The sequence below is a fragment of the Vanellus vanellus genome (assembly GCF_965231255.1).
Source record: "Vanellus vanellus genome assembly, contig: SUPER_30_unloc_1, whole genome shotgun sequence".
In the NCBI taxonomy this organism is placed as follows: Eukaryota; Metazoa; Chordata; class Aves; order Charadriiformes; family Charadriidae; genus Vanellus; species Vanellus vanellus.
Window position 1 is genome coordinate 1 of NW_028128971.1, and position 26,391 is coordinate 26,391.

Consider the following 26,391-nt stretch of genomic DNA (forward strand, 5'->3'; position numbering starts at 1 on the left):
CTGGTGGCACTGGGGCTGCCCCCCGGGGGGGGCTGGCGGGCGCTGGGGGGGCTCCTGCGGCTGTATCGGGAGGCGGCAGCGGGGGGGGCCCGGCGGGAGCAGGAGCTGCGGGGGCTGCGGCAGCGCCTCGCGCCCCTCCAGGTCAGCGGGGGGGACATGGCCCTCGGGGGGGGCCGTGTCACCTGAGGGGTCCCTATGCCATCTTGGGGGGGTGCATGTCATCTGAGGGGGCTCTGTGCCCCTCAGGGGGTCCCCATGTCATCTGGGGGGGCCGTGTCCCTCAGGTGGTCCCTGTGTCCCTGGGGGTTCCGCATGTCACCTTCGGGGGGGGGGGGGGGGGGGCATGTCACCTGGGGTGTCCCCATATCCCTTGAGGGTTCCTGGGGGTCTGTGCATGCCCCTTGGGGGGGGGGGGGGCATATCCCCAGAGGGCCCCCGTGTCACCTGGGGGGTCCCTGGGGGGGTCCTGTGTCCCTCAGGGGGTCCCATGTCACGGAGAGGGATCCCTGTCCCGCTCAGCGGGTTCCCATCCCCACGGGGGTCCCTGTGGCCATGGTGTCCCCGAGGGTTGTCCCCATCCCCGGGGGGTGTCCCTGTCCCCCCGCTGTCCCCGAGGGTGCTGGTGGCCGCAGGGCCGCGTGGCCGCCTGCGCACAGGCCATGGCGGCGGCGCGGGACGAGGCCGAGCGGCTGCGGGAGCAGAACCAGCGCCTCTGGGCACTGCTGGCGGCCGAGCGGGCACAGGTGGGGCCGGAGGGGGGTCCTGGGGGGGTCCTGGGGGTTCCTCACACCTCACACCCCCCCTACACCCCCCCACAGGGGTCCCGGCGCAGCAGCACCCGGCACCGGCCCCCGGCACAGCCCCGTGGGGAGCCCAGGGAGGGCACGGCACAGCGGAGGCCGCGGCGCCCCGGTGAGCAGGGGGGGACCCTGGAACCCCCAAACCATCTTCAGGGGTCACGGAGCCTTCTTGGGACCCCCCAAACCTCCCCCAGGACCCCTGAAACTCCCCGGGACCCCCAAACCCTTCTCAGAGATCACAGAACCTCCTTTGGACCCCCCCATCCCCCTCCGGGGACCCCTGAAACTCCCCAGGACCCCCCAAACCCTCCCAGGGGACCCCTGAACACCTATGGGACCATCACCCCCCCCGAGATTCCCTGGAGCTCCTCAGGACCCCCAACCCCTCCCCAGGGCCCCCTCCCCAAACCCCCCTGAGACCTTCTGGACCTCCCAGGACCCCCTAAACCCTCCTGGGGATCCCCTGAAGCCCCTCGGAATGCCCCTCCCCCCTTGGGACCCCTCTGAACCCCCTGTGCACCCCCAAACCTGCTCAGGACCCCCTTAAGCCCTCCCTGAGGCCCTGAGACCCCCCATTGTCCCCCCAGGACCCCCCAAACCCCACCACCCTCAGCCCAGCCCAGCCTGGGCCCCCCCAAACCCGCCCTGATCCCCCTCATCCCACAGCCTCGGAGCCCCCCAGTGCGGCGCCCCGGGGGGGGGCAAAGGCAGCTGTCTGTCCCCCCAGGATGGCCCAGAGGTGGGAACGGGGGGGGACTGTGAGGGGCTGGGGACACTGTGGGGCAGGGAGTCACTGAATTTGGGGGTTCCATGGGTCAGGGGAGGGACGCTGTGGGTCAGGGGACACTGTGGGTCTGGGGGTCATTGAATTAGGGGATGCTCTAGGTCTGGGGTGGACCCTGTGGGTCTGGGGGGGGGGGACGACACTGTTGGTCTGGGGGGGGTACCATGGGTTGGGGGATGCTGTGGGTCGGGGGACACTGTGGGTCGGGGGGGATGCCGTGGGTCAGGGGACGCTGTGTGTCCCCATTGCCCCTCTCCCACAGGCAGCAGGGACCCCCCCAGGGGTCAGAGCCCCCTCGGCCCCCCACAGCCCCCCGGGAGGACCCTGACCTGGAGCAGGAGCTGCAGCGGCTGCGGGAGGAGGTGGCGGCTGGGAGGGAGCTCATCGCCCTACAGCACCACTGCCTGCAGGTACGGGGGGGGGGCACGGACACCGGGGCCCCCCCACGACCCCCTGCGACCCCCCGGGACCCCCCTCAGAACCCCCAGTCCTCCAGCACCGCTGCCTGCAGGTACCGGAGGGGGGCTCAGGAGCCTCCCCCATCACCCGGGGTTCCTGTCCCCCCCCCGCATGCAGGAGGCGATGGCGGCAGTGCTGGCGACCCCCGGGCCCCCCAAGGGGTTGGCGGAGGAGCGGGGGCGGCTGCGGCGGTTGCAGGGAGCTCTCGCCCGTGAGCGCCGCGCTTTCACTGAGGCTGCTGAGCGCCTGGCCCGAGAGGTGGGGACCCCCACCCCATCCCGGGGGGGGACACCCCCGTGGGGATGGGGTATCCCCGGGGATACAGAACCCCAGGGACCCCCTATAGGGCTGGGAGCCCTGTGTGGGGCTGGGAGCCCTGCTATGGGGAGGGGGTACCCCCAGGGTCAGGCCCCCCCGCTGACGGGACCCCCCCCAGTGATGGGACACCCCCCAGGAATGGGATCTGTCTGTGGGTCTGAGTCCCCCAGATGGAATCAGCCCCAGGATGGGACCCTCCCACGGGGCTGTCCCCCCTCCCTATGGGCCTGGGACCCCCTCAACGGGCCCCTTGCCCCCCCCCCCACCCCCCCAGCCCCCCTTTCCACCCCCCCAGCGGGAGCAGTTCGAGGCCGAGCGCGCGGCGCTGCTGCGGCGGCATTTCCTGAGCGCTCCCGACCCCTGCGATGCCCCTGAGCTCTGGGACACCCCCGACCCATGGGGCGCCCCTGAGATGTGGGGCACCCCCGAGGTGTGGGGCGCCCCACAAGCGGGGGGCAGCCCTGAGCCAGGTGGGGGCTCTGAGCCGTGGGGCAGCCCTGAACCACAGCCCTGAGCAGCTGCAGGTGAGTGTGGGGGTGTCTGGGGCTCGGGGGCTCGGGGGGGGTCTTTGGGGGTCTGTAGGGGGATTGGGGGGCTCCATGGGGCAGCTACAGGGGTCTAGGGGGTTCTATAGGGGGCTGTGGGGGGGCTATGGGGGCTGGGGGGGGTTATAGGGGTCTATGGGGCTCTGTGGGGGCTGTAGGGGGATTGATGGGGATCTATAGGTGGCTGTGGGTGTTGTATAGGGTGTCTATAAGGGACTATGGGGGGGGAGGTTCTACAGGGGTCTATGGGGTTTTATAGAGCGCTCTGGGAGTCTGTAGGGGTCTGTGAGGGTCTATAGGGGTCTGTGGAGCTCCATGGGGGTTATGGGGGGATCTGTGGGGCCTGTATGGGTGTGGGGGGGTCTGTAGGGGTCTATGGGGCTTCATGGGGGCTGTGGGAGTTCTATAGGGGTCTATGGGGGCCTGTGGAGGTCTATAGGGGTATGTAGGCGGTCCGTAAGGGGTCTATGGCGGGTCTATTGCGTCTATGGGCCCCGGCCCCGCCCCTTTCCCACAATGCCCCGCGCCCCCTCCCCGGCGTGCACCGCGCGTGTCCTCCCGTCCGGCAGGGGGCGCCGCGCTCCCAGCGTGCCTCGCGCTCCGGCCTGCTCCCGGCATGCACCGCGCGGGCGGCCTGTGGCGGCGGCGGGGGCGGGGGCGGGCGGGGGGCGGTGGGGCCGGGCCGGGGCCGCGGCCCGTGAGCGGGAATGGGGCCGGGGATGTGCCCGGGGCTGCGGCCGAGGCCTGGCTGGAGGAGGGGTGGGACCCGGGGTTGCTGCACGCCTCCAGCCCGGCGGTGGAGGAGCGGCTGCGGGGCCTGGCCCTGGTGCGGGGGGGCTTCCTGAGGGAGGGGGAGGCGGCCGAGCTGCTGCGGGAGCTGGAGCTGGTGCTGGGCCGGCGGCCGTACCAGTTCGACCACTGGGACGGGGTGAGGATGGGGGTCGGGGTCACGGGGGGGGGGGTCAGGGGTCATGGAGGGTCAGAGGTCTGGTGGGGACAGGAGGACCGGGGGGGGAATTGCCAGTGAGGGGTCACGGGGGGTCAGGGGTGAGTTGGGGGCACAGCAGGGCTGGGTGAGAGGTCATGGGGCAGAGGTCATTGGGGTCAGGGGGTCAGTTAGGGGAGGGGTCACAGGAAGGTCAGGGGTCAGTTGGGCCACAAGGGAGCTGAGAGGTCAGGGGTCAGGTGGGGTCGGGGTCACAGGTTGGGGGGGGTCAGGTGGAGGTGAGGGAGGAGTCAGAGGTCACCCTCCCCTCCCCCCCCAGGCCATCACCGGGTACCGGGAGACGGAGCGGGGGCGCTGGGGGGGGGTGGGGCGGGCGGTGCTGGGCCGTGTGGCCGCCACCGCCTTCCCCCCCCGTCGCCCCCCCCTCCCCCTGGTGCATGTGCTGGACCTGCACCCCCGCGGGCACGTGCGCCCCCACGTGGACAGCGTCAAGGTGGGGGAGGGGCAGCGGGGGAGGGGGGAACAGATCCCCGGGGGGGGGACGGGGGACGACGACACAGAGTCCCGGGGGGGGGGGGGGGGGGGGGGATGGGCATCGCTTTGAGGAGGGGGACAGAGCCGGGGGGGGGGATGGGGGTGGTCAGTATTCGGGGGGTGGGGGGGGGTGTTTGGGGGGGAGAACAAGGGGCTGGGTGTCATTTTGGGGGGGGACGGGACACACAGAGCCGGGGGGGGGGGGCGTCAGAGCCCTGGAGGGGGATGGGGGGTCCCAATTTGGGGTGGGAGGGGGGACGTGGCAGGGCCCACATGGGGATAGACCCCATATTCCCCTCTCCATCCCTCCCCCAACCCCAGGGGGGTCCCTGTGGGGGGTTGACCTGCCCCTCCTCCCTCTCCCGGCCCTCCCCTTTGCTGACCCCCCCCCCCGTGGCCCCCCCCAGTTCTGCGGCTGCACCATCGCGGGGGTGTCGCTGCTCTCCCCCAGCGTCATGCGCTTGGTCAGCCTCGGGGCGCCCCACCACCGCCTGCACCTCCTGCTGCCGCCCGGATCCCTCTACGTCCTGCGGTGAGCTGGGGGGGGCTGGGGGGGGCCTGGAGCACCCCCGGCACAGACTGACACCCCCTCCCCTCCCAGGGGCGCCGCCCGCTACGAGTTCACCCACGAGATCCTGAGTGATGAGGAGTCCTTCTTCGGCGGCCGCCGGGTGCCGCGGGGGCGGCGCATTGCCCTCATCTGCCGCAACGCCCCCCCTGGTGAGTACCCCCCCCTCCCCCGGGGGGCACTCACACCCCCCCGGGGACCCATAACCCCCCTGCGACCCGCAGTTCACCCCCTGACCCCTTTCTCCATCCCCCCCCCCAGACACGACTCCGGACCCTCTCGGCGACTCTCCGGCGTTTATTGGGGATGAAGAGGCCCCCCCGCCCCCCAATAAACAGTGACCCCCCCGCTGCCAGGCTGGCGCGTTCCAGGGTGGGGGGAGACTGTTTTCATGGGGGGGGGTATTCTTTTTCGGGGGGGGGTCTCACCCCACGCAGCGGCAGGCGGCGGCTGAGAGCTGCCGCAGGTGGTGCCAACGCTGTCCCTCGTCCAGAAACGCGACGTCCTCGTAGCGCGTGGGGCGACAGCAGGGCCCGGCCCCCCCCGCCGCCGCCGCCCCCCCCGCCGCCTCCCCCGCCGCCCCCAGGCGGGTCAGGGCCAGGCGGTGGTTGGTGGGGGGCACAGGACAGCCCCCCCCGCAGTAGCGGAAGAGGATGGTCTCTTCGGAGGGGTACCCCAACCCCAACTCCCGCACCCGCACCGCCACACTGCGCAGTCCGCAGCGCCCCGACCCCCCCCCGCGGGGAGGGGGGGGCGCCGGGGGGCCCCCGGTGGTGCTCCCGGTGGTGGGGGGGGCGGTGGTGAGGAGGAGGAGGATGAGGATGAGGATGGAGGCGGGGGGGAGGAAGGCTGCGTGCAGTGGGGGGGTCGCCATCCTGCTCTGGCTGAGCCCCCGCCGGACCCGGCGCCGCTTATATGGCCGCGGGGGGGGCGGGGGGGGAGCGGCTTAACCCTCCCCCACGGTGGGAGTGATTCCACACCCCCCGGGACCCCCCACGGGTGAGAGAAGGGGGGGGTGATGGGGGGAGTCCTCTGGAACCCCGGGGGGGAGTAGGGGAGGTGGGGGTCGTTTTCGAGGCCCCCCCCCACCCCTGGAAGGGTTAAGGGGGGGGGGCGCGGGGAGGGGGGCAGTGCCAGGGCAGCTGGGGGGGGTGGGGGGGGGACAGGCAGGGAATGTGCTCCCTCCGTGGGACGGGCAGTCATGGGGGGGGGGGGGGGCTGCTGGGGCTTCCAAAATCCCCCCCCCCAGGAGAGAAATCTCCCCTCCCCCTCCCCAAGGGCCAAGACCCCCCCAGGAGTGATCTGACACCCCCCCCCCGGGTGAGGGAGTGCTCTTTGTGGGGCCAGTTTTGGGGTGAAACTGCCCCCCCCCAGGCTGAGCAGGGTCCCCCCAAAGACAGAACACACACACGGCGTCTCCCCCCGGTTTTGGGGGGGGGCCAAACCCCCACGGCGGGGAGGGGTGGCGGGGGGGGGGGGAACAGACACCAAAATACCAACCCCAGCGGGAGGGGAGGGGGCTGGCACAACCTGGGGGGGAAAAAACCCTAAAAATAGCAACAAATGCGAATTCCTCCCCAAAACGGGGATGCTGGGGCAGACTGCCCCCCCTGCAACCTGATGGGAGGGAGGGGGGGCATCCAGGGACACCCCCCAAAAAAAAAGTCACTTGGGGGGGGGGGGGGGATATGGGATGCAACAGATACAGCCCGTTTAATGCTGGGGGGGGGGGGGACAGGGAAAAGGGGGTGTCTGGGGGAATGGGAGGGGGGGCCTGGAGGAATTGGGGGGGTCTCAGGGAAATGAGAACCCCCAAAATCACGGGGGGGGCAGGAGGGGTTACAACCAATGTGGTTATTGGTTGGCTGCAGGTGGGGGAATGGGGGGGGGCACAGAGAAATGGGGGGGATGGAGGGGAATGGGGTGAGAGATATGGGGACGGAGGGGGAATAGGGCAAATGGGGGGGGGGGGGCACCTGGAGACCCCCAAAGTTGGGGGCAGGGGATGAAGCCAGAGGCAGCCGGGGTAGAAACGACGCGTTTATTGCTCCGTTCTAAGCAGAAATCGGGAGAACTGAGAAACTGGGGGGGGGTCCCCAGAAACTGGGGGGGGGTCCCGGGGGGGGGGTCCCTACTCTTTGAGGAAGAAGTGCATTTTGTCGCCGATGACTTTGCGCTCGGGGTTGAGGCGTTTGAGGATCTGTGCCAAAACGTTGACGGTGGCGTCGCTGCTCAGTCCCGTCCGCTTCGTCTGGAACTTCTTCAGCAGATCCTTCGTGGTCATCGGCTTTCGCGTCAGGTACCGCCGCACTGCCTCCTCTGTCAGCTGCACCTCCCTGGGGGGGCACAGGGGGGTCACCACGGGGGGTGTGTGTCCCCCCCCGACCCCCCCCATGCCGTTACTCACCCGCTGCTGGGGGTGGATTTGCCGGACTGCGGTTGGGGGGTGGATTTGCCGGAGGGCGGCTGCGGCGCTGCGTCCAGTTTGAGCCGTTTGGCGGCCGGAGGCTCCGGCCCCCCCGTGGGTTGGCGGCGACCTGGGGGGGGGGGGGGGGGAGCACAACATGGGGTCAGGATGGGCCCAGGGGGGGTATTTGGGGCTGACCCCCCCCACCCTGGCCCCCCCGGGGCACTTGGAACTGCTCCTCCCCCTCCCCAGGGCACCGGGAATTGCCCTCAGTATCCAGATTTGCCCCAGAGTGATAGGAATTGCCCCGGGGCACTGGGATCTGCCCCCAGGGTCCCTCAAAGCTGCCCCAGGGCACCTGGAGCTGCCCCAAGACCCCACAGATTTGCCCCAAACTGCTGCCCCTGGGGCTTTGGGGAGTGCCCCGGGGTGCCAGGGTCTCCCCAAGGCGTTGGGAATGCCCCCCCGAAGGGCACTGGGAATCGCCCCGGGGTACCAGGATTTGCCCCCGGAGTCCCTCGAAGCTGCCCCAGGGTGCTGCAAACTGCCCCCCCCCCCGCCGGCACAGAGAATTGCCCCAGGGCACCAGGATCTGCCCTGGGGTCCCTCAGATCTGCCCCCAGACCCTGAAAATTTACCCCAACCCCCTTCCCCCACCTTGCTCCAGTTTGCAGGCGGCTGCGCGCAGCGTGGAGCTGGTGCTGCCGGGCTCCGTCGGCGTCCCCGGGCGGCTGTTGCCCCGCGAGCTGCTGGCAGAGCCCCTCCGCTCCCGCTTCGGGGGGGTCTTCTTCTTCTAGGGGGGGCAGCAGGCGGGGGGGAGGTCAGGGGGGGCTCTGGGGACCCCCCAACCCCCCCCCCGAGGGTGGAGGTCCCCCCCCTCCTGCCCCACTCACCGCCATGAAGAGGGCGGAGGAGGTCTCACTGTCGATGTCGCTCTCCTCTGAGGTCTGCGACTCATCGCTGCTGTCTGGGGACACACAGACACACACGCCCCCCCTCAGTCCCATTTCTGGCTGGTTTTACCCCAAAAACTGGCATCCGTGGGGGGAGAGGGTCTCACCCTTCTTCTTCTTCTTCTCCTGCGGCGTTGGGGCCTTCTTCTCCTCCTCCTCCTCCTCCTTCTCCTCCGCTGCCTTCTCCTCCTCGCTCTCCTCACTGCTCTCACTCGCCTCGTCGATGCCTGGGGGGGACATGACGATGGCACCGAGGGGGGGTGACACACACAAGGGCCCCCCAGCACATGGCAGGGGGGGGGACTGTCCCATCCCCGTCCCCACCTTTGGGTCCATCGTCCTCCTTCGTCACCTTGGGCTTCCCCACCTCCTCCTCCAGCGAACTACTGTGGGGCAGAGAGGGGCTGCGGTGAGGGGGGAGGGGCATAAATGGGCCCCCCCCGCGCCCCCCAAATCCCCCCCCCCTTTACCTGGAGGCATCAGACATGTAATCCACCTCCTGCCCCTCGAAGTCTCCGTCGTCACTGTCCTCAAAGGCCTCGTCCTCGGAGCCCTTCTTCTTCTTCTTCTTCTTCCCCACTGGTGCCGCCTTCTTTGGCTTCGGTGCCTTCTCCCCTGGGGGGTTGTGGGGGGGGAGTGGGTGTTGGGGGGGGGGTGTCTCAGCCCCCCCAGTCGTGTCCCCCCCCCCTGCAATCTCCCCCTGCTCACCTTCGGCCTCACTGCCCTCACTGTCCTCAGAGCTGAGCTCCAGGTCGTCCTCCAGGTCGTGGATCTTCAGCTCTCCCCCCTTCTTCTTCGCCTTCTTCTCCTTCTCTTCCTCCTCCTCGTCCTGGTCCCGCAGCCGCCGCTGCTGCATGATGCTGAAGTGGTTCAGCACCTTGTTCCGCCTGGGGGGGGGGGGGGACACAGACGGACAGACGGACACAGGCAACAACCGGGAGTGTCACACCCCCCTCCTGCTCTCTGTGATGGGGCTCCGGGGTGTCCCCAACCCCTTCACCCCCAGGCCCAGGGTGTCCCCTGGCTCTAGTGGGGGTCCCCTGCGACTTTGGGGGGGTCTTCTAGGACTTTGGGGGGGTCCCCCGGGGCTCCAGGACAACCTCACTGTCCCCACACATCCCCTCCAGCTCCGGGACATCCCTCTCCATGTCAGGGACGTCCCCGCTGCCCCCAGGACGTGTCCCACCCCATCTCCACGTCGTGCTCCCCAGCTCTGGGACGTGTCCCCCCAGCTCCAGCCTGTCCCCTTGTCCCCCCCATGTCCCCCCATGTCCCCCCATGTCCCCTGACCTCTCCCACTCCTCCTCAGCCTCCTCGGCCGTCAGGGTGCGGTGCTTGGCCAGAGGGGTGAAGTTGTACCAGTGTTGGACGGGAAAGGCCTCGAAGGCGCCGTCAGGGCACTGCGTGAAGATGTAGTACGATGCGTTTTCGGTGACGCCGCCCTTCTTCACCCCCTTGTACCTGCCAGAGGGGACGATGGGCAGGGGGTGGCCCTGCACCACCCCCCCGCGCCCCTGGCCCCATCCCCGGGCTGTCCCTGTCCCCACATCCAGCCCCATCCTGTCCCCAGACTCTTCCCATCCCATCCCAGTCCCAATCCAGTCCCCATCCCTGTGTCATCCCCATCCCATCCCTGTCCCCAGGCTGTCCCCAGACCCTCCACACCCCCAATCCATCCCCATCCTGTCCCTGTTCCCAGACTGTCCCTGTACTGTCCCCATTTCCAGGATGTCCCCATTCCCATCCCATTCCCAGGCTGTCCCCATGTTCATTCCCACCCCATCCCTGTCCAAATCCTGTCCCCATCCCCATCTCATTCCCATCCCTGTCTGCTGTCCCCGTCCCTGTCCCTGTCCCGCCCCCGCTCACTTGCGCCCAGCCTTCCCGTTGACGCGCAGCAGCCAGGGCTGATCCTCAGCCCGGAATTCCCGCAGGACGATCCCGTATTTCTTGCGCCGCGCCTCCTCCCGCAGCCGCCGGTTGAACTCGCTGCCGGCGCCGGACTCGGGCAGTTCCTCCTCCTGATAGATCTTCTTGTTGCTCAGGTCCCGCTCCATCCGTGCCTGTGGGGACGCATTCAGAGCCGGCCCTGCATCCCGCCATATCCCATTGTCCCCAAATCCCACCATTTCCAAAGCCCCCGACACCAAATCCCACTGTATCCCATTGTCCCCAGTCCTGTGTCCCCAAATCCCACCATTCCCAAACTCTGCCATATACCGCTACCCCCAAATCCTGCGTCCCCAAATCCCGCTGTATCCTGCTGTGCCAAAATCCTGCTGTCCCTGCATCCCATGGCCTCAAACCCAGACCCCAAATCCCACTGTCCCCAGCTGTCCCCAAGCCCCACCGCCCCCAGGTTGTCACTCTGGAATCCTGCTGTCCCCAAACCCTGCCACCCTTCATTCCCCTCCTGTCCCCGTGTCGCCATCCCTGGGTCACCAGGATTCCTGTGTCCCCATCCCCATGTCCTCAAGGTCCCTGTGTCCCCATCCTAGGGTCCCCCGTGTCCCTGTCCCCATACTCTCAGTGTCCCCAGGGTCCCCGTGTCCCCCAGCTCCCAAACCCGCCGTCCCCAACCCCCCTCGCCCCCAACTCCCGCTGTTCCAGACTCCCTCAAACCCCCACCGTCCCCAAACCAGATGCCACCAGCGGTCCTGCCCACCCCCCCAGTGTCCCCAAACCCCTGTCCCCGTGTCACCTGGTGCCAGGTGGCGAAGTTGACCTTGTCGGCAGCGTTGAAGGCCATGATGTTGTACTTCTTGGTGGTGTTCCTGCAGGACAGAGGCCGTCACCGGCGTCACTGCACCCCCCCCTGTGCCCCCCGGCCCCTCCATAGCCCCCTCCACCCCCCTGACCCCCCCTGGGCACCCCCAGACTCACTTGGGCACCCGGACCACATACTCGGTGACCATCTGGCTGCTGGTGCCCTGTGGGGAGAGCAGAGAGTGGGGTATCCCCGGGGGTGCTGGGGGGGGTCCTTGGGGGGGGGGCGGAGGTCCCTTTGGGTGTCCCCCGCCTGCACTCACCAGAGACGCCATCCCTGCGGTGGTGGTGGTGGGGAACGGGCACCCCCAGATGAGGCTCAGGGGGGTCCTGGAGAGTAGCAGGAGGGGGGGGTGAAGGTCCTGCCCTGCCCTAGAGCCCTCCCAACCCAGGACCTCCCCCCCAGCCCCTACAGACCCCCCCCGTGGCCCCATATGTCCCTCTGTAGCATCCTATAGGATCCTTTTGCCCCCCCAGTGTCCCCCCACAGCATCAGCCACCCCTTTAGCCCCCCCCCGGCCCCTCCCATGCCCTGAAGTCCCCGTAGAGCCTCCAGACCCCCCTCTGCAGCCCCAGAGGTCCCTATAAGCTCCATACGTCCCACCACAGTACCCCCAAAGGACAGGGACTCCTACAGGGCCCTTATCTGCCCCCCCCAGCCCCTGGAGCCCCCCCCCGAGACTCTGTTCCCCCCCCAGAACCTCCCCGCGGCCCCAGGCGCCTCTTTAAGGCCCCCAGCGGCCCGCCCCCGGCCCTATACGGACGCTCTAAACACCTACAGAGACCCCCAGGCCTCAGCAGACCCCTCCCCGACCCCTACAGAGGCCCCCCCAGACGCCTATAGGGACCCGCAAGGCCCCGCAGCCTCCCACGGACGCCGCCAGGTCGCAGGACCCCTCCCCCAGACCCCTATAAGGGCCCTATAGGAACATCCAGACGCCCCCCAGACCCCTATAGGGACCCCCAGGCCACGGATACCCCCCCCCCGGGGCCTGTAGGGACCCCCAGGACGCCCCCCGGACCCCCAACAGGCCCCACCGCGCATGCGCTCCCAGCACCCGGTCCGAGCACCCGTCGCCGCCGCACTGCGCAGGACCGGAAGTTTCCTGGCGCCGCCGGAAGTACGGCAAAGCCCCGCCCCGGAAACGTCGCCACAGCAACTGCGGCGGCCTGGCCCCAAACCCATCCTTTTTACCCCAAACAGCCCGGGGAGGGGGGGGCGAACCCTCCTGGGCGGGGGAAGCCCAAAAACCCCTTTATCACCCCAAACCCTGAGGCCCCCAGGCCTTCAGGGAGGCCCAAACCGCCCGAATTTACCCCCAAACGCTGCTTTATTAAAGGGCCTGGTGGGTCCAAACCCCCTCACTTCGACCCAAAAGCGGCGGCAGCGGGGGAAGGAGAGGCGGAGCCAGGGGGGAGTTTTATTCTCTTTTATTTGTGAAGTTAAAAACAAGCGGTAAAAAGTAAAAACTTGAGCGTACAATTGTCATCGGTTCATTTTGTTTTTTGTGTTTTTTTTTTTCTTTTTGATCTCCTCTGGAACGGACACGGCGGGGAGCGGCCGGGGGGGCCCGTGGGGGGGTTGGGGGGCCCAGGGGTTGGGGGGCCCCGAGCCCGGCGACTCCAAGGAATGTTCGACTCTACCTACGAGCGAGGGCCGGGAGGGGGCTCCGGCGACGATCCCGAGGAGTTTTGGGGCCATTGGGGTGGTTTCTCCGAGCGGCTGAAGTTGGGGAGGGGGCGAACCCCCCCATCGGGGGCACTGGGGGGGTGGAATCCCCCCGGGGGGAGTCGAGAGGGGTTGTTGAAGCCCCTCTCAGGGGGTTTTGGGGGGAGGTTGAAGCCCCCCCAGGAGGGCTTTGAAACACCCTGAGGGGAACTGGGGGGGGGCCAAAGCCCCCCAGGGGCGTTTGGGGGGTGTGTGTGGGGATTTTGAGGGGAGGTTGAAGCCCCCCGGAGCGGTTTGGGGGCGTCAGGGGGTGAGGAGGAGGGTTTGAAAGCCCCCAAGGAGGGTCTGAAGCCCCCTAGAGACATTTGGGGGGGTCCAGGAGGTGTTTGGAAGCCCCCCAGGGGGGTTTTGGAGGGGGATTCCAGGTGGGGGGAGGAAGGGGCCACTCGCCCCGGCCGCTCGCCAAAAACAAAATGAGGGGGGGTCACAGACAGGGGGGGTTCACATTCGGTTCATTGAGCCTGAAGAGGGGGAGAGAAAAAAAGAAAAAAGGGGTGAGGGGGGCAACAGTGAACTCCCAATATAAGGGGGGCAATATTAAGCCCCCTCTCGGGGTCCCCCACATTCCCCCCACAGCACCTACGGTGCCATTGGGGGGATGTGGAGGAGCTCTTGAGCCCCCCCAAGAATTTAGGGGGGTCTGGGGGGGTCGTACCTGCTGTCCCTGTTGCGTGGGGGGGGGCGCAGGCCCGGCGGCCCCTGGGGTCTGTCCGTAATAAGCCGCTTGTTGCCGATAATATTCGGCCCAGGCCGCGCTGTAATCGGGCTGGGGGCCTGGGGGGGCCCCGGGACCACCCCCTGTAGCCACTTGAGCTGCTGTAAGAGGGGGTGTGAGGGTGGGAAATAACCCCACGACCCCCCCCCCAAATGTTTATTTTAAGACAGAGAGGCAAAACTCACCTTGTTTCTTGTAATATTCCTCCCAGGCTTTCGTGTAGTCCTGCTGTGGGGGGGCCCCGGGCTGCTGGGGCTGCTGGCCTGGGAGGGGTGCAGAAGGGTCAGACCCCCCCCCAATGCTACAGAACCCCCCCAAAGCAGTTCGGGGGATCTATAGGGTGGTTTGGAGCCCCTCCTCGAGGAACTGAGGGGTTCTCCAGAGTGTTTCAGGGAATGCCAAGGTGGTTTCGGGGATCCCGGGGGGGGGAAGGGAATGGAGTCCCTGGGGACAGTGGGGGGGGTGCCGGGGGGGTGGGGGGTCAGGGTCACCCAGGGGCAGTTCAGGGGGGGCCCTGGTGTGGTTTGGGGGTCGCAGGGGCAGGTCAGGGCCCCTAGGGATGGTTTGGGGGGTCTCCAGGGGGGGTCAAGTTCACCCAAGAGCAGTCTGGGGGCTCCCGGGGGGGGGGTCAAGGTCACCCTGGGGCAATTTGAGGTGCCCATGGGTGGTTCCGGGGTCCCTGTGGGGAATTCGAGGGTCTTGGGGGTGTGGTCAAGGTCCCCAGGGTCAGTTTGGGGGTCCCCGGGGGGGTGTGAGGGTCACCCAGGGCCAGTTTGGGGGCTCCTGGGGGGGTGCCAAGCTCCCCAGCGCAGTTTGGGCAGGTCCCTGGGCATGTATCATCCCCTCCCCCTCATTAATTTTTGGGGCACACTCACCTATTTTCTTATAGTACTCCTCCCAGGCCTTGGTGTAGTCGGACTGGCCGGTGGGGGGGGGCTGGGGGGGCTCCCCCTGGACGGGGGGGGCGGTGGGGGCGGGGGGCTGCCCCGGCACCGGCCCTGGCGGTTGCTGGTAGTAGTGCGAGTAGTACGCGGCCCAGGCGGCGTTGGGGTCCGCCGCCGCCGCCGCTTTGCCTGGGGGGGGCCCCAAAAAAAGAGAGAGGGATGAGGTGGGGGGGCAGACGACGACCCTTGGTGAGCCGAGGAAGGGGGGGAATGGGGGGACCCCCTGAAGCGGGGTGGGGGGTCTCAGTACTCACTGGGGTCGTGGGGGGCCGGCGGCTGCCATTGTGGGTAGGTGTTGCCCCAACCCTGGGGGGGGTACTGGTGTGGGGGGGGGCCTCCGGGGCTGCGGGAGAAGGGGGGGTGAGGGGGCTGTGGGAAATGGGGAACTCCCCTGCAACCCCCCCTATAAACTCCATTACTCACTGCAGGAAATGGGGACCCCCCCAAACCCCATTACTCACTGGGGAAAACGGGGAGCCCCCCTCCCCAATAAACCCCACTACTTACTACAGGAAATAGGGGACCCCCCCACAACCCCCCCAAACCCCGTTACTCACTGTGGGAAATGGGGAACCCCCCCAAACCCCATTATTTGCTGTGGGAAACTGGGAGCCCCCCCCAACCCCCATTACTCACTGTGGAAAACGGGGACCCCCTCCAACCGCCCCATTAAACCCCACTATTTCCCATGGGAAACTGGGAGCCCCCCCCCCCAGCACCTCCCTCAAACCCCATTACTCATTGTGGGAAATGGGGACCCCCCCGACTCCCACCAAACCCCATTACTTGCTATAGGAAACAGGGAACCCCCCCATTAAACCTCATTATTTGCTATGGGAAACTGGGAGACGCCCCCCCCCCCCCCAAACCCCCATTACTCACTGCGGGGGGGCTCCGGGGGGGCCCTGGTTGAAGGGTCCCGGGTTGAAGGGTCCCATAGGACCAGCAGGTCCCGGCGGCCCCCCCGGCCCTGGCCCCGGCCCCACGGGGCAGAGCGGACCCTGCAGAGATGGGGTGAGAGAGGGGGGGGGTCGGCATAGCGTTTCAGGGGGTTTTAGGAGGGATTTTTGGGGTGCCCCCCCATAAACGCACCTCGATCTTCTCCTCGATCAGCTGCTTGGCGTGGTCGATCTGCTGGGGGGAGCCACGGATGATGAAGAGCTTAAAATTGGGGTCCCCGTTGGGGGGCAGCTGGCGGGAGATCTCCACAAAGGCCCCCGTCTGCTGGTTGATGGCTTTGACGTTCTCCCCGCCTGCGGGAGGGGGGGGGACAGGGGGCAGCAGGGGGGGAGGCACGCAGCCGGGATGCCTTTTGGAGTTCTTTTGAGTTTTTTTTTTTTTTGGGAGGGGCGTTATGTTTTTAGGGGTCTGCGCTCACCTCTGCCGATGACCAACCCGCACTTGTGGGTGGGGATGGAGAAGGTCATTTCGCCCCCGGGGGGGCCCCAACTTCCCTGGCCCCTCCCGCGGCCCCGGCCCCCCGGGGGCATCCCCGGCCCCGGGGGTCCCGGGGGGCCGCTCTGCGGGGGGAAGGGAGGCGTCATCAGGCTGGGGGGGGGAAGGCGGTCGGCCCCGTTTCGGGGTGCCCCGGGCCGCCCCCCCCCTACCCGCAGGCTCTGGAGGAGGTCGTTGATGATGCGGGCGGCGTGCTCGCAGCGCTCAGGGGGGCCCATGATGTGGGCGATCTTCTCGGGGCCCGTCCCGTCGTCTGGAAAAGGGGGTGGGGGGCGTTATGGGGTGCGGGTGCTCCCTGGGAGGGAGGGCAAGGTCTCTGTGGGTGGTTTGGGGGGTCCCCAGGGTGGGTTTGGGGAAAATAGGGGTGATTTGGGGATCCCAGTGGCAGCTTGGGGGGTCTCCAGGGGCAGTTTAGGGGGTCCTGGGGAGGTTCAGGGTCACCCGGGGGCAGTTTGTGGGTCCCTGGGGGGTTTGGGGTCACCCAGGGGCAGCTTAAGGGGTCTTCGCAGGCAGTTTAAGGGCCCCCTGGGAGGGTTCAAGGTCCCTGTGAGCAGTTTGGGGGCTCCCCAGGGTGGTTTGGGGGAGCCTAGCAGTGATTTGAGGTTCCCAGGACCAGTTTGGGGTCACCAGGGGCAGTTTGGGGGGTCCACAGGGGGGGTTCAGGGTCACCCAGTGCAATTTGGGGGCCCCCCGGGGGTGGTCAGTGTCCTCATGGGGCAGTTTGGAGCACCCCTGGGGGAGTCAGGGTCCCCTCGGGGCAGTTTGGGGGTCCCCCGGCGGGGGGCTCCTCACCTTGTTTGAACTGTATCCGCACCCCTGCGTCGTTCTGGATTTTCTTAATCATCTCCCCACTGCGGCCGATGACAACGCCGACCGAGTGCCGGGGCACTGGCACCTGGGGGTGGAGGGACAGACGTGAAATGGGGTTGGGGGCGGGGGCAAGGGGGAGCTGGGACTCCCCAACCCCCCTGAAATGACCAGAGCCCCCCCCCAAACTCACGTCAATGCCACCGCCAATGCGGGAACCGTATTCGTTGCGGTCGCCAAAGCCGCCCTGGTCGCGCTCACGCAGGATGTCCATCACCATTTCACAGGCTTGCTACAAGGTAGGATTTTTTTGGGGGGTGAAGAACTGTTTTTTTCGGGGTGGGAGAATGTTATTTTGGGGCAGGGGATGTTATTTCTGGGCGCGTCTCACCTGGACTTTGTAAGGATCACCGATTATCCGCAACGGTTTGTCAACATTGGTGTTTTGGGAACCGTCTTGGATCAGGATCATCTTCACCCCGGCTCTCTCCTGCGGCGGGAGGGGGAAGTTGGGACCCCGCCACACACCCCAAAAAAACACACCCCATGGGGGGCCTGGGCTTTATTTCTTGGGGGGGTCCCGGGGGTTACCTGGAGCTGCTTGATGGTCTCGCCGCCTTTGCCGATGACGAGGCCGGCTTTGCCAGCGGGGATCATGATCTCCTGCACTGTCCCGTTTTGGCCGTTGGCGTTGTCGTGGAACTGGCCGGGGGGGCCTCCCCGCCCCCGCGAGACGATATCGTCCAGCATCAGCTTTGCCTTCCTGCGGGGGACACACACGGGCATCAGGGGTGGACACACGGACACCAGGGGGTGGGTCTGGGGGGGACACAGGGGACGCAGAGGGGCCCTACTCACTGTACGGCCTCGGGGGATCCCGTCAGGGAGACGCTGCGCTCCGGTAACCCGCCACTGTCTGCGGGAAGGGGGGCACGGCGGGAGGGGGGGGCACGGAGGGGCGGCATGACCCCCCCTCTGCCCCACAGTGGGGGAAAAAGAGGGAATCTGGGGGGACCCCCTGCACCCCACAGCTGGGGGAAGGGGGAGTGGGAGCCCCCTGTCCCACGTTAGGGTGGGAATCTCCCCTCCAGCCCCACAGCAGGGGGACAATGGGGGGCTGCAGACACCCCCCCAAACCCATAGAAGGGGGAAATAGGCACCTGGGGTACCCCAAAATTAGGGAAAGGGGGGGTTAGGGCCCCCCCTACCCCAAGAAGGGGGGACTGGGAGCCCCCCACCCCACCCAGCACAGAGATGATTGGAGCCCCCCCAGGAAGGAATTGAGGACACCCCTAGAAAAGAGGGGTGCTGGGGACCCCCAATGGGATGGGGGGGGATATTGGGGAACCCCCCCCCGGGGAATCAGGGGGTCAGGCCCCCCCCTTACCTGGGGAGATCTGTACTTTACAGCCCGAGTCCTGCTGGATCTTGTTGATCTGTTCCCCCCCACGGCCGATGACTGTGGGAGGGGGAAGGCGAAAAATGGGGGGGCTGCACTTGTCCCCCCCACATCCCCAAACCCCTGCCGGCCCCAACCCACTCCCAAATCCCCCCTTGAGCCCCCCACACTCACTGAGTCCCACCATGCCATCAGGGACACGGTACTCCTCCGTCACCGTCGACCTGCGGAGAGATGGGGGGGAGTCAGGCATCCCCTGGCCCCCCAAAACCCCCCAGACCCCCCGAACCTCCCCCCAACTCACCTGGGCGGGGGGTGGATGGGTCCCAGCTGGGTCGGGAGTGCTGCGGAGGGAACCAAATCCCCATGAGGGTACAGAGCCAGCGGCCTCCCCTGGCCAAGGGGGTCCCAGGAGGGTCCCCACCCCCCCGCATCCACCCCAAACCTGCTGGGGGGCCACAGCCCCCCCAAACCGTCCGGCCATACTCACAGTCTGCCTGCGCCGCCAGCTTCTTGCTCTCCGGCTGGTCTGCAGGGGGATGAAGTGCTGTTAAGGGACCCCCAAAACAGGGCCGGATGGTTTAGGAGTGTCCCCCTCCCCGGTTTGGGGGTGTCCCGTCCCCTCCCTTACCACCATCCTCCAGCTGCCGCTTCTGCCCCCCAAAGCCGAAATCAGGGGTGTTGTTGTTCACTGTCGTTGCCGTGTCCCCCCCGATTTTTGCCGCTATCTGCAAAGGGAACGGTTGGCGCCCGGCGGTCACCCCGAAAAACGGCCCCCCCAAAGGGAGACGGAGCCACCAACCCCCCCCCCCAGCCCCCTCATCACAGAGGGGGTTCCCCAACGGGTACCACACGCTGGTGGGACCCCCTAAAACCTCCCCGTGCGGCCCGAATCACAGTGGGAGCCTTCAACACCCCTCCTCCGGACCCAACAGCGCAGGAGCCCCCCCAGAACCTCCCTGAGGGCCCCCCAATCAGTGGTGTAGGCACTCCAAAATCTTTCCTGTGAGCCCCACACCGCTGTAGAAAGCCCCCCAAAACCTCTCTGTGGGCCTCACGCCATGGTGAGAGCCCCCAAAACCATCCCCTGGACCCCTCACCATGGCGGAGATCCCCCCAAAACCGTCCCCACGAGCCCCACACCACAGTGGGAGCCCCCAAAATCGTCCCCATGAGCCCCACACCACAGTGGGAGCCCCCAAAATCATCTCCTTGAGCCCCACACCAGAGCGGGAGCACCCAAAATTGTCCTCACGAGCCCCACACCAGGATAAGAGCCTCCAAAATCGTCTCTATGAGCCCCACACCAGAGCGAGGGGCTCTCAAAAACCACCCCATGAGCCTCCAAAAATCTCCCCATGGGCCCCACGCTGTGGCAGGAGCCCCCAAAACCACACCGGGCCATGACAAGAGACCCCCATAACCTCCCCATACACCCCACACCAGGGTGGGAGCCCCCCACAAGCCCCACACCAGGGTGAGAGCCCTCAAATACCCCTCCATAAGCCCCACAACAGGGCGGGAGCCCCCCAACCTCCCCCAAACTATGGCGGGAGCCCCCCCATACCGGGGGTGCCATCGACGGGGGTACCCCCGGGGGCACTCAGGCCACTCTCGTCCCCCCGCCGCCGCTCGGGGAGCCCGGTAACGGGGTGGGGGGGGTGGTCCGAGCACCCCGAGACCCCTCAGCACCCCCACCCCCCTTCCGCTGTCACCGCCGAGCGTCCCCCGCCGCATCCTCGCCCCGGGGCTCCTGCTAATTACCACTAATCACGGTGCCCGCGGGCGCAGTTCTTCCGCCGCCCGACCCGAACCCTCCCCGGGCGGCGGCCCCGGGACCCCCCTCTCGCTCCCGGTCCCCGGCGGTCCCTCCCCGCCCGCCGCTGCCCCCCCCGGGCAAGGTGAGGGCGCGGGAAAGGTGGGGGTGGGGAGGGGGACACCCCGCGCGCCCCCGTGGGGGCGGGGCCTTACCGGGAGGGTGGGGGAGGGGCCCGGCACGGCGGGGGAGGGGCCGCGGCGCCGCGGCGGGGGCAGGGGGACCCCGGCGCCTCCCGGTGCCTCCCCCCCCGCCGGGCCCCTCACCTGCCGGGCCCGTTGCACGGCGTCGGCGAAGGCGTCCTTGCGGATGCCGCCGGGCGGGCCCCCCCCCGCGCCGCCCGGGCCCGGCCCGCCGCCCGCGGCCCCTCCCGCGCCCGCACCCCCCGGAGGCGGCGGTCCCCCGGCGGAGGCGGCGGCGGGGGCCCCTCCGGGCGGCCCTGGGGCGGGCGGCGGCCCGGCGGGGCTGTACTCCGACATGGCGGCGGCAGCGGCGGCGGCGGCGAGGGCGCGACGCGGGAACAGGCCGCGCTCTCCACACACCGCGCGGGGCAGGCTGGGAGCGGGGCGGGGCCACGGCCAGGGGGAGGCCCGCCCACCCCGCACCGCCGCCGCCAATGGCCGCGGCGGCAGGCCGTGAGTGGCGGCGGCCGACGACCAATGGCGACGGGGAAAGAGCCGGCGCGCTGCGGCGGGCGGGCGGGACGGCGGGAGGGAGTGAGTGGCGGCGGGAAGGGCCAATCGAAGGCGGGAGCGGCGGAGGGAGCGGGCGCTCATTGGAGGTCAGGAGGGGGCGGGACCCCGCGGATGGACGGGGCGAGCGGCCAGTCGCGGCGGCCGGCGTGACGCTATTGGACGAGGAAGCGGATGGCGGGGGGCGGGACTGCCTCGGACTGACGGTGGTCGGGGCCAATGCCGCGCGGCGACCTCCTGTCCCGCCGCCACCCGCTCGCTATTGGAAGAAGCGGCGCCTCGCTGACAGCTATCGAAGCCAATCGAAGGGCAGGGAACCGCACGACAGTCCGCTATTGGCGGGAGCGGGATGGGGCGGAGCTTCTTTAGAATGACAGGCGCGAGAATCAATCGGTGGCCACAAACGCGCGACCGGAGGCGGTGGGCGGGGCCACGCTGGAGCGAGAGGCGCCCCGGCCAATCACAGGGCGGTCTGCTCCCCGTGGGCGGATCCCCAGTGATCGATGGTCCACGGACCAATCGCTTGTCAGCACTGCGCCGGGCTTGGGGTGGGCGGGGCGGGGCTTGATTGACAGGGCTTTGGACCAATGAGAAGACGGGATACACAGCAGCCGCCCAATGAGCTTCGCGAGGCGATTTAGGAGGGAAACAGCAGCCAATCAGCGGCGGCGCCAGCGCGGCCCGGGTGTGAGTGGTGGTGCTCGCGGCCAATCGCGTGTGAGGGGGCGGGGCCCGGCTGGGGGAGAGGGGGCGGATCGTGCCCCCGTCCTGACCCCTGACCCCTCGGAGGTCATGACCTCTCACCCCCCCCGCAACCCCTAACCCCCTCCAGCTCCAAATTGGGGGGAAAACACTATAACAGGGGGCCCTTCCCTCACCACCACCCCCCCCACACCCCCCCAGCTGCAGTGGGTCTGTCCCGGCCCTCCCCCCCCCCCACCATGGAGCCCCCGGACCCCCCCGGGACCCCTCTGAAACCCCGGCCTCCCCCCGGGACCATTGGAGCCCGACCAGACCCCCCCCGGGACCATCCAGGACCCCTCCAGACCCCACCGAGATCCCCCAGATCCCCCCGCGACCCCCTCCACAACCCCCCCGGCGTCACTGGGACCCCCTCGGGCCCTTCTGAGACTCCCCGGGATCACCAGGACCCCGGTAGGCCCCCCCGGTGCTGCCCCAGACCCACTGGAACTGCCCCAGCACCCCCCTGGGACCACAGGGACTCGCCCGGACCCCTCCGAGACCCCCCTCGGGATCCCCGGGACCCCCCCGAGCCCCCCCGCCCCCCCCCTTCCCATCCGGGGCGGAGCCGCGGGGGCGGGGCCAGGCGAGGCGTTGGCCGGGAGTGGCCGAGGCGGGGGGCGTGGTCTGAGGCGGAGGGGGCGTGGTCTGGGCAGCGCCCCGGCCGGGGTTGCAGCGAGGGGGCGGGGCCGAGGACGGGGGCGTGGTCAGGCAGGGGCGGGGCCGGGAGCGGAGCGCAGCGCAGCGGAGCGGGGCGGGAGGTACCGAAGCGGCGGCGGCGGCACCGGGTGGGGACCGGGCGGGGGATCGAGGGGGTCCGGGGGGGGAACCGGGGGTCCCTGGATCCGGGGGGCTCAGGGGACCCGGGAACCGGGGGGCATCGGGGGTCCCGGGCGTCCGGGGGGGCTCAGGGAACCGGGGGACCGGGGGGTCCTGGCGGGGATCGGGGCGTCCCGGGGGTCCGGGGGGGGGGCTCGGGGAACTGGGGGAACTGGAGGGATCGGGGGTCCGGGGGGGATCTGGGGGGGTTGGGTGGTCATGAGTGGCTCCTGGGGGTGGGGGGGGTCCTGCTGCCACGGGGGGTTCAGGGGACCTCGCGGGTCCGGGAGGTCCTGGGGGGTCTCAAGGGGTCCCAGTGGCCCGGGGGGGTCTCGGGGGACTGTGGGATCTCAGGGAAGTGGGGGGGATTCGGGGGATCCGGGGGGGTCCCGGGCTGTGCTCAGCCCCGGCTGTTTGTCCCCACCCGTGGGGGGGTTGGGACAGAATCCCCCCTCCCTCTCCGGCCCCCCAAACACTGACCCCGAGAGCGAGGGGGCCGTGGGGAGAGGGGGGACAAGGGATGGAGGCCGCCGTGGGGCGAGGGGGCTGTGGGGCGAGGGGGCTGTGGGGCGATGGAGATGTGGGGCAATGGAGATGTGGGGCCGTGGGGCGACGGAGCTGTGGGGCGATGGAGCCGTGGGGCCGCTGTGGGGCCGCTGTGGGGCAATTGGCTGTGGGGCCACTGTGGGGCGATGGGGCCGTGGGGTGATTGGGCTGTGGGGCTGCTGTGGGCCATGGGGTGGTGGAGCTGTGGGGCTGCTGTGGGGTGGTGGGGCCGTGGGGTGATGGAGCTGTGGGGCAGTGGGGCGATGGGGCGTGGGGCCGCCGTGGGGCGCGGGCCTGTCCCGCCCTGCGCCGTGGGGCCCGGGGGCGGTGGAGCCGAAGGAGCCGGAGCCGCCATCGCTGCTTAATTGCTTCCATCTGGGGCCGAGGAGGCGCCCGAGGGGGAACCGCCGTCCGTCCGTCCCCCCCACCCCCCGGGACCCCACCCGGGACACCCACTGGGACACCCACCCCCACCCCAACCACCCCCCATGATGCCCTCTGTGGGGGGTCGGGGGGGTCCCCGGCATCCGGGTGGCCCCGTTGCCGAGGGAACGGGATGGGTGGAGGCCCCCAACCACGGGACACCCCCACCCCCACCCCCCCCCGCCTGAGAAAAGGGGAACTGGAGGGGTCAGGGGGGGGCTGTCCCTGTCCCCGTCCCATCCATCACTCAGGGCTGATGGTGGCACATGGTGGGTGGGGGGTCCTGGAGGGGGGGGAAAGGTGGGCAGGGGTCCCCCCCAGATGCCTGGCTCCCCCCTGAAGCCCTTAACCCCCCCGGGACACGTGTGTGTGTGTTCCCCGGACATGGGGGTCCCCAGCGCTGACCCCATCCCCCCTCCCCAGCAGCGGGGGGGCCATGGCGCAGGTCCTGCGTGCGGACGCCTTCGCAGGTGAGGATCCCCGGGGACGGGGGGGGCACTGGGGGGGCTGGGGAGGGGGTCCCTGAGTGGGGTGGGAAAAGGGGGGTCATGGGATGGGGGTCCTGGACACCCGAGTCCTGTGCAGGGTGGGGAGGGGTGCCAGTTGTGGGGGGAGGGGTCCCCGGGCCCCAGTAGAGAAGGGTGAGGGGTCCCAGTTGGAGGGTGGGGGTCCCAGTTAGGATGGGGAGAGGTCCCAGTGTGGATGGGGAGGGGTCCCCAGGTCCCAGTTGGGGTGCAGATGGTCCCTGGGTCCCATTTAGGATGGGGAGGGTCCCTTTGCCCCACAGACGTGGGTCTGATGGGGGGGGGTGGGGGGGTCCCGGGGAGGGGGGGGTTCCGGGGTGCCAGGGTGTGTGTGGCTGCAGGGCGCCGGGGGGTGGACGCCCCCTACTCGCTGGAGACGGCGTACGGCTACCGGCTGGACCTGGGCTTCCTGGGCTACGTGGAGGCCATCGAGAAGGGGCTGACGCTGCGGCGCGTGCCGGTGGGCCGCCGGCCACACCGCGCCTCCTGGGCCGCCTCTGCCGAGACCCTTGTGCCCCCGACGCCACCGGACCCCCGCGTGGAGCGGACGCTGCGGGGGGTCCGGCGGCGGCTGGAGGAGGAAGGGGGTACGCCGGTGCCGGTGGGGGTCCCAGTGCCGGTGAGTTCGCCGGGGGCCGCGCCGCTGCGGCTGGTGCGGGAGCAGATGGCGGCGGCGCTGGGGCGGCTGCGGGAGCTGGAGGAGCAGGTCCGGGCTGTGCCGGCGCTGCGCCGGCGCCTGGAGCGGCTGCAGGAGGAGAAGCGGCAGCTCCTGGAGCGGCTCCGGCGCCGCGGCGAATGCCGGTGTGGCTGCGGGTGTGGGTGCGCCACCGCTGTCGACGGCAATGGGGACCCCGGCGGCTTCGGTGATGATGGCGCCATCATCGGCACCGACGTTGGCTATGATGACGGCAATGGCAGTGCTGTCGGCTCTGGCATCACCAGCGCCACCACCAGCATCAGCTCCGGCAGCGGCACCGGCTCTGGCATCGGCTCTGGCCTCAGCTCTGGCGTTGGTTCCAGCATCGGCTCGAGCATCGGCACCGGCATCAGCTCCAGCACCGCCAGTTCCATTGCCGGCTGCGGCATCGGCTCTGCCGTCGGCACTGGCATTGCTGCCCCCGTCACTGACACCGCCATCGGCTCTGGCACCACCGGCTCCACCACCGGCACTGCCGTCCCTACGTCCATCTCCGGCGCAGCCCCCATCCCCGTCCCCAGTGCAGCGGCGATGCCGCGGGGCCGGCGGTCGGTGGGGGTGGGCACGGAGGGCGGGGGGGTGCCGGGGGGCACCGGGGGGCTGCCGGGGCGCGTGGCGGTGCTGGAGCGGCAGCTGCGGCGGGCGCTGGGGGAGCTGCAGGAGGCCCGGGCCCGGCTGGGCCGGCGGCGTGAGTGGGGACACCGGGGGGGACACGGGGGGGGGGGGAGGGATGGAGGAATGGGGGGGGGCAGGGAGGGGACACATGGGCACCATGGGGGGGGGGGGACGGGGAAGGGGGACACGGGGAGGGACATGGTGGGGGGACTCGGACAGAGAGGGGACGGGGGGGCCACAGCAGTGCGGCGCATGGGGGGGGGGGGGACCTACGCTGGGGGGGCCATGGGGGCGTCAGCGCCGCTCACCCCCTCTGTCCCACAGAGCCGCAGGAGGGGGATGAGCAGCAGCAGCAGCAGCAGCAGGAGGAGGAGGAGGAGGGGGGGGACGAAGGCCGCGGGCGCCCCCGCGGTGGGGGCAGCAGCAGGTGGGAGCCGGGGGGGGCGGGGGGGGAAAGGGGGGTCCGGGGAGGGGTTGGGGGGGGGGTGGGGGCAGTTGGGGGAGTATGATGGGGGTGGGGGAACAGGGGGTTGGGGGAGGGGGGCAGGGGTATGGGGGGGGGGGGGATGTTTGCCCGGACTTGGGGGTCCCCTCAAGCCCCCCCTCCCCCCCCCAGGCCGGGCTCCAGCTCCTCGGATGAGAGTGACTACCACGAGGCCGTGGAGGGCCCCCCCCTCACCCCCCACCCCGGGTAAGGGGCGCCGACACGCGCGGGTGACGCATGACACCCTCTGCACACGCGTGTGCCACACACAACCCCCCCCCCCCGCGCACATGTGTGATGCATGGACCCCCCTGCACCCCCCGCACACGCGTGTGTGACACGTGCAGACCCCCCCCATGCCCCCCCCGCAGCCGCCCCCAGCCCGCGCCGGCCCTGGACCCGCCGGGACCCTGCGGTGATGCCGCGTCTCCCCGTGACGCCGTGTGACATCGTGTGATGCTGCGTGATGTCGTATGACGCCACGTCACCCCCGTCCCGCCGCTGGACCCTCCTTACCCCTCGCTTCACCCCCCCCCACCCCCCCCCCGTGTCCTCCCCCAATAAAGCCGCCTCCAGTGACCGTAACCCACAGCGCTGGGGGGGGGTCCCGGGGGGGGTCCCGGGGGGGGTCCCGGGGGGGGAGGGGGGGGAGGGGGGCGAAGGAGGAGACGGGACAACAGGAGAAATAAATAACAGTGTATTGGCCGTGTCCAGACACGGGACTGCGGGGTGACGGGGCGCCCCTGTCGTGATGGGGAACCCCCCCCCACCCCCTGTCGCGACAGGGGGCCCTGCCCCCGGGGCAGAAGGCCACGTTTTCTGTTCTTTTTCACAGTTTTTTGGTTAAAAAAAAACAACAGGTGGCAGCTGGGGAGGGGGGAGGGGGGGTTCCCCAACCCGCGGCT

General features: G+C 69.5%; 5 protein-coding genes across 13 annotated transcripts; 2 read left to right on the forward strand and 3 right to left on the reverse strand.

The window, feature by feature from the left end:
- Nucleotides 1–8: 8 nt before the first annotated feature.
- Nucleotides 9–5,304, forward strand: ALKBH7 (alkB homolog 7). 6 transcript variants are annotated; one of them, XM_082499715.1, is made up of 9 exons: nt 9–141; nt 819–912; nt 1,847–1,994; nt 2,096–2,301; nt 2,636–2,885; nt 4,172–4,345; nt 4,794–4,918; nt 4,988–5,106; nt 5,216–5,304. In XM_082499715.1, the coding sequence occupies exons 5-9, from the start codon at nt 2,727–2,729 to the stop codon at nt 5,293–5,295; spliced, it is 657 nt and encodes a 218-aa protein (XP_082355841.1). In that variant the 5' UTR covers nt 9–141; nt 819–912; nt 1,847–1,994; nt 2,096–2,301; nt 2,636–2,726; the 3' UTR covers nt 5,296–5,304. The 6 variants fall into 6 exon arrangements, 4 of the variants coding, with proteins under 4 accessions (XP_082355841.1, XP_082355840.1, XP_082355839.1 ...); XM_082499714.1 differs by having other exon boundaries at nt 11–141; nt 2,657–2,885; XM_082499713.1 differs by lacking the exons at nt 9–141; nt 4,794–4,918; nt 4,988–5,106; nt 5,216–5,304 and adding exons at nt 356–743; nt 1,467–1,539 and having other exon boundaries at nt 2,161–2,301; nt 4,172–4,304.
- A 74-nt stretch (nt 5,305–5,378) lies between these two features.
- Nucleotides 5,379–5,828, reverse strand: PSPN (persephin; the record flags this gene model as incomplete). The annotated part of the gene is made up of 2 exons (XM_082499706.1): nt 5,379–5,661; nt 5,812–5,828. The coding sequence occupies 2 exons, from the start codon at nt 5,826–5,828 to the stop codon at nt 5,379–5,381; spliced, it is 300 nt and encodes a 99-aa protein (XP_082355832.1).
- Nucleotides 5,829–6,983: 1,155 nt separating this feature from the next.
- On the reverse strand, nt 6,984–12,194 carry GTF2F1 (general transcription factor IIF subunit 1). Its single transcript, XM_082499707.1, has 14 exons — nt 12,119–12,194; nt 11,344–11,410; nt 11,198–11,244; nt 11,016–11,088; nt 10,184–10,377; nt 9,605–9,775; nt 9,023–9,201; nt 8,785–8,929; nt 8,639–8,700; nt 8,422–8,541; nt 8,255–8,328; nt 8,019–8,154; nt 7,362–7,491; nt 6,984–7,290 (listed from the first exon to the last, which is right to left on the reverse strand). Exons 2-14 carry the CDS (start codon nt 11,353–11,355, stop codon nt 7,086–7,088), a joined length of 1,548 nt encoding a protein of 515 aa, XP_082355833.1. The 5' UTR covers nt 11,356–11,410; nt 12,119–12,194; the 3' UTR covers nt 6,984–7,085.
- Nucleotides 12,195–12,494: 300 nt separating this feature from the next.
- Nucleotides 12,495–20,424, reverse strand: KHSRP (KH-type splicing regulatory protein; the record flags this gene model as incomplete). 4 transcript variants are annotated; one of them, XM_082499709.1, is made up of 20 exons in its annotated part: nt 12,495–13,270; nt 13,465–13,622; nt 13,710–13,787; nt 14,400–14,597; nt 14,723–14,811; nt 15,351–15,469; nt 15,561–15,721; nt 15,847–15,988; nt 16,076–16,176; nt 16,716–16,818; nt 16,924–17,022; nt 17,122–17,220; nt 17,322–17,493; nt 17,589–17,646; nt 18,118–18,189; nt 18,304–18,353; nt 18,434–18,473; nt 18,620–18,658; nt 18,761–18,857; nt 20,212–20,424. In XM_082499709.1, 20 exons carry the CDS (start codon nt 20,422–20,424, stop codon nt 13,262–13,264), a joined length of 2,097 nt encoding a protein of 698 aa, XP_082355835.1. In that variant the 3' UTR covers nt 12,495–13,261. The 4 variants fall into 4 exon arrangements, with proteins under 4 accessions (XP_082355835.1, XP_082355834.1, XP_082355836.1 ...); XM_082499708.1 differs by having other exon boundaries at nt 13,465–13,625; XM_082499710.1 differs by having other exon boundaries at nt 13,465–13,625; nt 15,847–16,176; nt 18,761–18,804; nt 20,387–20,424.
- A 1,715-nt stretch (nt 20,425–22,139) lies between these two features.
- Nucleotides 22,140–25,933, forward strand: LOC309682630 (uncharacterized protein; the record flags this gene model as incomplete). The annotated part of the gene is made up of 5 exons (XM_082499716.1): nt 22,140–22,166; nt 23,593–23,636; nt 24,032–25,079; nt 25,619–25,693; nt 25,858–25,933. The coding sequence occupies exons 2-5, from the start codon at nt 23,603–23,605 to the stop codon at nt 25,931–25,933; spliced, it is 1,233 nt and encodes a 410-aa protein (XP_082355842.1). The 5' UTR covers nt 22,140–22,166; nt 23,593–23,602.
- Between the last annotated feature and the right edge of the window lie 458 nt (nt 25,934–26,391).

What these genes read in the sequence shown, in the direction of transcription:
- ALKBH7 (XM_082499712.1), top strand. Translation starts at nt 3,523, where the DNA reads ATGCACCGCGCGGGCGGCCTGTGGCGGCGGCGGGGGCGGGGGCGGGCG. An exon ending in CCCACGTGGACAGCGTCAAG is followed by an intron (nt 4,346 to 4,793) that starts GTGGGGGAGGGG and finishes GGCCCCCCCCAG; the next exon opens with TTCTGCGGCTGCACCATCGC. An exon ending in CTGCCGCAACGCCCCCCCTG is followed by an intron (nt 5,107 to 5,215) that starts GTGAGTACCCCC and finishes CCCCCCCCCCAG; the next exon opens with ACACGACTCCGGACCCTCTC.
- GTF2F1 (XM_082499707.1), bottom strand. An exon ending in TACATGTCTGATGCCTCCAG is followed by an intron (nt 8,701 to 8,784) that starts GTAAAGGGGGGG and finishes TCTGCCCCACAG; the next exon opens with TAGTTCGCTGGAGGAGGAGG. An exon ending in CCTCCGCCCTCTTCATGGCG is followed by an intron (nt 8,155 to 8,254) that starts GTGAGTGGGGCA and finishes TGCCCCCCCTAG; the next exon opens with AAGAAGAAGACCCCCCCGAA.